Raw genomic sequence first — 7,137 nt, forward strand, 5'->3', positions numbered from 1 at the left:
ACTTATGGGAGATTACCATGCCCCAAGAATTTTTCAGCTCATGTGGAACTGTGCCAACAGACTCACACAGAAAATCTTTTTCTTTACATCATAGAGTCAACTCCTAAGGCCTGCTCAAATAGGAAGGGTTTCTTCTTGAACAATTATAGTTGCATTCTTTGTGCTCAAGACACCCAAGAAACTCTGCGACATTTGCTCCAGGACTGTGATTTTGCCTACAAGGCTACAACTGTTGGAACTTCTTAGTCCCAGGTAGAAGAAGAGGAATGTCTTTTTATGAGGGCCTTGTTCTTGCGTTGGAAAAATTACCGGCCCCTATAGCAATGGACATCATCATTCTGGGGTGCTGGAACATTTGGATGCAAAGGAATGGAAGGATATTCAGAAATGCCGATCCAACCTTTCAAGCTTGGAAGCACTCTTTTAAAGAGGACCTAAACTTGCTCAATCGCAGAATTCGGAAGAAGCATGATGCTTGCTTCCAAGGCTGGATTGTCTTTCTTTTTATTACTAGTTTAGCTAGATTTGGTTTTCTTCCTTTTGTTCCTCCCATTGTAACTTATTACTATTTTTTATTAATGAAAATACCGTAGAACTATTCTACAGTTCAGGGCCGAAAAAGAAGACAAAAACCACAAAGGGGTGAAGGTAGAGACCTGGCAAGATACAGGCATCAAAAGATAAACCATTGAATCAAGAATTATCGATCCGTACGAACAGTCGAACACCACTGATGTCTTGCCATCTGCAATAACAGCTACACCAAAACGTGGACAGAGCTAGGAGACTTCTTCATAAGAACAGCACGTGTTGACTGATCTCTCTGTTGTTCTGACTTTTGCTATCTACTAGGGCCATAAATCAGCCCAACGCCCTCGGCGGACCAGAGGGCATCGTGTCCCAGACTAATGTTTACACGACTGGTGTTGTACTGCATCTCATGTCAGCAATGCCAATGAGTTGTGAAGACACAGAGAGTGACAATATGCAGGTGCAAGCAAATTCTATGCAGCGGATGTGAAAACAGCAAATACTGGACTGAAGCATGTAAGCAAAATTTATAACGAACTGTTTTCTCGTTTGTGAGAACTTGACAAGGTCATTATGAAATTATAACAGCTTGCAAAATTATGGACATTATCAGGTCCAAAAACAATGGCAAATAATATCACCCACTGGGTTCGACACTACAAAGCTACATACACATTGATGTCCTATACTCACCTGCTCTGCCGTCCTCATATATATTATCTACGAATAATGAACATTTAAGCAGCAGCTTCCTCTTTTGCCGCAGAAAGCTGGTTCTGGATATGCTGTGGGACAACGTCGAACTTGGCAAGCTGCATTGTGTACGACGCGCGCCCCTTGGACATTCCCCTCAGAGTGCTGACATACTGGAACATCTCGGCAAGTGGCACGAAAGCATCAACCACCTGCACCCAACAGCAATGGAAGTTAAATTCTAGATATACATTTCAGACAGCACATTCTACTAAACTACAAGCCTAATTGGAGAAATAACTACGAGAATAAAATGGTACCCTTCAACAACGAAAAAGAAAAGAATAAAAGGGTGACTAAATTACAGATGCTCGGCTATAGCTGACAATGGATGTTAAGAAGTGCAGCAGGAAGATTTGGTGGACTAGACTCAAAATTAGTATTTGAGAGGTCAAATTAAAAAAATGCATAATCATACTCCAATTTGCTCAATATTACTCATATTGTTGTAGTGTTAGTAAAGTAGTATTAGTAGTGGTAGAAGGCTGGAAATGGAGAAAATGTACTGCTTAATACCTTCAGTCCACCTGGCTTATCTCCGAAGCTGTTAACTTGCCCTCTTCTAGAGTTCAAATCACCAATAACATCACCCAAATGCTCCTCAGGGGTAATCACTTCAACCTTCATTATAGGCTCCAGGAGTCGTGGGCCAGCTTTCCTCAATCCTTCCCGGAAGGCCCCCCTGGCTGCAATTTGGAATGCAAGGACACTTGAATCAACATCGTGGTAGGAGCCATCAACCAGCACTGCTCGTAAATCCACAACTGGGTAACCAGCAAGGACACCGTTAGGTAAGCTTTCTTCAATTCCCTTCATCACACCGGGTACGTATTCTTTTGGCACTGCCCCTCCCTTAATTTCACTCTTGAATTCATACCCACTTCCAGCCTCCATAGGTTCAAACCGCACAATAATATCTGCAAACTGCCCTGAACCACCAGACTGCTTTTTGTGGACATACTGAATCTCTGCAATTTTGGAAATACTTTCACGGTAGTTGACCTGTGGAGCTCCAACATTTGCCTCAACCTGTTCATACAATTTGAGTGAGTGTAACTTAAAATGAGAGAGAATACATAATTCTTTTTAGGTTAAGGCAGTTGTGACCCCAGAAGTTTTGATACGAAATTCAAAAGTTTCCATAAGATATTTGAGTGGGAATGATGGAAAAACATAGCTACCAAAGTATACATGGTACACAAATTAGCCAAGTGAACATTTTACAATCTTGTTGTGTAGCTTCGCAAAATTGGTGAAGAGCAGTAGTGCAAGCACACAACCGAAATAATGTGCTTCATATGTCTAGTGCAGCACATAGGTTGCGTTGATTCATGACCCAACTGATATAACTTGAATATAAACACGAAGAAATTGTGGGGCATGTACTGCATAAATACAAATAGTCAGAATACTAACCTTGAATTCTCTCTTTAATCTGTCTACAATGATGTCAAGGTGTAATTCGCCCATTCCTTCAATAACTGTCTGGTTGGTTTCCTCATCTCTAGAGAAGTGGAATGATGGATCTTCCTGAGCAAGCTTTATTAATCCATTTGCCATTTTATCAGCATCAGCTTTGGTCTTTGGTTCAATAGCAACCTTAATGACAGGATCAGGAAATTCCATACGTTCAAGCACTACAAGGTTATCTGGGTCACAGAGTGTCTCACCGGTAATTGTATCTTTCAGACCAGCAAGAGCTACTATATCGCCTGTCACTGCAACTGTTATATCCTCCTTACTGTTTGCATGCATCTCTAGAAGCCTTCCAATTCTTTCCTTCTTATCTTTGTTTGAATTGAGAACGTATGAGCCAGCGATCAGCTTCCCTGAGTATATGCGGACAAACGTTAGTGACCCCACATATGGATCAGTCATGATCTTGAAAGCTAACCCAGAAAATGGTTCATCATCACTAGGACGTCTTTCAAGAATCAATTCCGGGTCATCTGGGTCAGTACCCTTCATTGGTGGCAGGTCAAGTGGTGATGGCAAGTAATCAACAACAGCATCAAGCAATGGCTGGACACCCTTGTTTTTGAAGGCTGAACCACATAAAATGGGGACAAAGCTGGCACCTATTGTTCCTTTCCTGATTAATCTCTTCACAGTTGCCTCATCTGGTTCCTTTCCTTCTAGATAGCCCTCCATAGCTTCATCATCCAATTCAACAATAGTTTCGATCATCTGAAGTCTATAGTCTTGAGCCAACTCTTCGAGATCAGCAGGTATGTCTTGGTATGAAAATTGTGCACCGAGTTCCTCCCCTGTCCATACAATAGCCTTCATTCTTATTAGATCAACAACTCCTTGGAAATTGTCCTCTGAACCAATCGGCAACTGTATCACCAAAGGTTTTGCACCCAAATTTGCCACTATCATGTCCCTAGTTCTAAAGAAGTTAGCTCCAAGGCGATCCATTTTGTTTACAAAACATATTCTTGGAACTCCGTACTTATCTGCTTGGCGCCACACAGTTTCAGATTGTGGCTCTACCCCAGCAACACTGTCAAAGAGACATATAGCACCATCCAACACCCTGAGAGCACGTTCAACCTCAAGAGTGAAATCGACGTGCCCAGGAGTGTCAATAATGTTGATTCTATGTTTGTCCCAGACGGCAGTTGTTGCTGCAGATGTAATGGTTATTCCTCTCTCCTGTTCTTGCTCCATCCAATCCATTGTGGCTGTTCCCTCATGAACCTCACCAATTTTGTAGTTCCTTCCAGTGTAATAGAGAATGCGCTCTGTAGTTGTTGTTTTCCCAGCATCTATATGAGCCATAATACCAATATTGCGGTAATCCTCCAAAGGAACTTGGCGATCTGGGTATAGAATCAAAATAAGCAAGCATTTAAGTTATTAAGCTGAACACAATGATTGATTTTCAAGGGGAAATGGCGAGGGACTGGCAAATGCAAGTGTAAAAAAGGAATTCAAGTGACTTGCAGACTTCAGAACGTTAATTGGTCGATCCTTGGCTGTGTGCATCCTTCATTGGTGCAGAGGCTGGGAGAAAAGCTTCCATAATCTTAAAAATTGGTCATGGTCTAAAGAACTATACCTTGAAAAAAGGTTCACTATTTCCCATATATTGTTAATGGCTCTATAGATTCAACTTTCATGAGGAGCTTCCATACGTCATATCATGTTTTTCTTTTTTGCTTGTACAGTGTCTCAATAGGCCCGTCAAAAGAGTTTGAAGAATCTATTATTTGATTGTTGCACAGTAAAAGCATGCTCCTACACACCGCAGTAAATAAGGTGGGCTCCATTTTCCTTTGTTATGTATTTACGCATGGTTTTCTTGAAAGATATGGTGTTAAGTGCTAATAATAAGAACAGGCATACATTTATACTCCCTCCGATCCATAATAAGAACAGGCATACATTTATACATCAAATTTCAACTAAAACCACGACACTTATTATGGATCGGAGGGAGTAATAAACTTTGATACATGAAACATATCCTAATTCAGTTAAAAACAAAACATAATTGCCATATGTTTTGCTCATTATTCTGTTTAAAAGGAAGTAAATCTTGTTAAGATTTGCAGTTTCTAAAGGAGCTGCAAGTACTTTGGTAACACTTATCCAGACATCCCACTAAGGGCTCCTTTGATTCAAAGGATTTTCATAGGAAATTTGGAGGATTATAATTCTTGGGATTTTTCCCTATGTTGGCTGTTTGATTCATAGGATTGAATTCTATAGGAATTTTTCCTAAGGATTTCTTTGTACTACTTCCCATAGGATTTCTAACATCCAGGCAAACCAACTCTACATTTTACAGACCAACTCTAATAACTAATAAGAGATTGTGAAATACAGTATTGCTTTTACACCAAGTATTGAGCATTATAGTATTTCATCCATGTTACTTCCTTAATTATTTATCCGCAACAACCGTAAGCACCACTGCGGGCACTGCTCTAATCTCCTCCCTTTGTGAAAATGGTGAAGCACCTAATGACTATCCAAAAGAACACACCTAAATTCACCATACTGGCTTGTAATCCATTCCAACTCCCATAGAAATGGAAGATACTCTCTTGGTCATTTTTTAGACAGAAGTCTCCTGGTCATTTAATCAAACACGGGCTCTGCATAGAACACTTGTGCACCCACGCCTAGGCTTGCGCACTAGCGCTACAGCGCTACAGCGAGAACACTTCTAAAGAAGGGACGGACTCGACAGGAATGCCAAAAGTGGCCAGCTGAGAGGCTCGCTCACCATTGCCGGCCATGGCGACGACCGAGAGGCGCGGCCTGCGCGGGCGCGGGCGGAGGCTGGCGGCCGGGCCGGCCACCGCGGCGCGCCCGGCGGCGAAGCGGGACGCGGACGGCGCGAGGAAGGGGCGGTGGCCGAGGAGGAGGCGCGAGGCGGAAGCGGCGGCCACGGACGGCCGGCGCGCCGACGCGGCGGCCCGCGGGAGTGCCTCGGCGGCCATTGCACTGCTGTGTAAGAGTGCCTTGGCCTTCGCTCCCTGCCTGCTGCCGCCTGCGCTCGTGGGTGAGCGCTGTGGTGGCCGCGCTTATGTGTGCTTCGGGCCGCTGCTGATGCTGCGGAGGGGAGTGTCTGCAGATAATGTGAGCCCGCGGGGCTGCGCGGACGGTTTCCCGTCTCACGTTTTGGATTGCCGCTTTATTTCAGCTCTATTTGCCTATGCGAATTCTTTTTTCACAATAACAGAAAATTATAAAGCCTTGTGTACTTTAAGCATTTGGTTGGCAACAGCTGCATATTCATTTTAATATAATCATAATTAGCCATTCTATTTAGGTCGTGCACGCATGACATAAACGTACGCGACCGCGACTAGCGACTAGGGGGATCCCATCTTCGCCGCCACCCGTCTCCATCAATTTGCCTCATGTCTCGTCGCCACCGGAGGCCGCCACCGGTGAAGCTGGCGGTGGAGTGCTCCACGGGTGAGGCTCAGCCTCCTTCCATGGTGGATGGCGGATCTCGTGGCGGCAGCGGCGGCGGCGCCCGGTGCGGCTTGTCCTCAAGCATGACTCTTACGGTGGCGAAAGACGCGTTACTCTCCGCACACATCGCTAGTGCCCGGTGGTGGGACAACGGATGTGGCGACGGCTGAGGGGTGGTGCGTTAGTGTGTCAGGCTTCTTGCTCGGCACGGAGGTCCGTGAAATCTGCGGCGGGTGGTTGAGGCGGTAGGCAATGCTGGCACATGGTGTCATTGTCCTTTGTGCGGTGGCCCTGGGCGTGCCGCGCGCGGTTGCCAGTGTGGCGCCGTTCATCGGCAGTGGGCGCGACTCAACCAAGCACTCTACCTCCTAATCTGGCGGCGGCCAAGGGGCGGTGAGGGAGTCCTGGACTAAGGGGTCCTCGGACAGCCGGACTATATACTTGGGTCGGACTGTTGGGCTATGAAGATACAAGATAGAAGACTTCGTCACGTGTCTGGATGGGACTCTCCTTGGCGTGGAAGGCAAGCTTGGTGATTCGGATATATAGATTACTTTCTCTGTAATCGACTTTGTACAACCCTACTCCCCCTGGTGTCTATATAAACCAAAGGGTTTAGACTTCTAGGGTTAACACACAACAATCATAATCTCATATGCTAGACTTCTAGGGTTTAGCCATTACGATCTCGTGGTAGATCAACTCTTGTAATACTCATATTCATCAAGATCAATCAAGCAGGAAGTAGGGTATTACCTCCATAGAGAGGACCCAAACCTGGGTAAACATTGTGTCCCCCGCCTCCTGTTACCATTAGCCTTAGACGCACAGTTCGGGACCCCCTACCCGAGATCCGCCGGTTTTGACACCGACATTGGTGCTTTCGTTGAGAGTTCCGCTGTGTCGTCAAAAATAGGA

The 7,137-nt window shown here is 44.9% G+C and overlaps 1 protein-coding gene across 1 annotated transcript; it reads right to left on the reverse strand.

Moving 5' to 3' along the window:
- Positions 1-1,039: 1,039 nt before the first annotated feature.
- Positions 1,040-5,854, reverse strand: LOC123046150 (elongation factor G-2, chloroplastic). Its single transcript, XM_044469446.1, has 4 exons — positions 5,522-5,854; positions 2,701-4,109; positions 1,801-2,313; positions 1,040-1,436 (listed from the first exon to the last, which is right to left on the reverse strand). Exons 1-4 carry the CDS (start codon positions 5,736-5,738, stop codon positions 1,269-1,271), a joined length of 2,307 nt encoding a protein of 768 aa, XP_044325381.1. The 5' UTR covers positions 5,739-5,854; the 3' UTR covers positions 1,040-1,268.
- Between the last annotated feature and the right edge of the window lie 1,283 nt (positions 5,855-7,137).

The sequence above is a fragment of the Triticum aestivum genome, chromosome 2B, assembly GCF_018294505.1.
Source record: "Triticum aestivum cultivar Chinese Spring chromosome 2B, IWGSC CS RefSeq v2.1, whole genome shotgun sequence".
NCBI lineage: Eukaryota > Viridiplantae > Streptophyta > Magnoliopsida > Poales > Poaceae > Triticum > Triticum aestivum.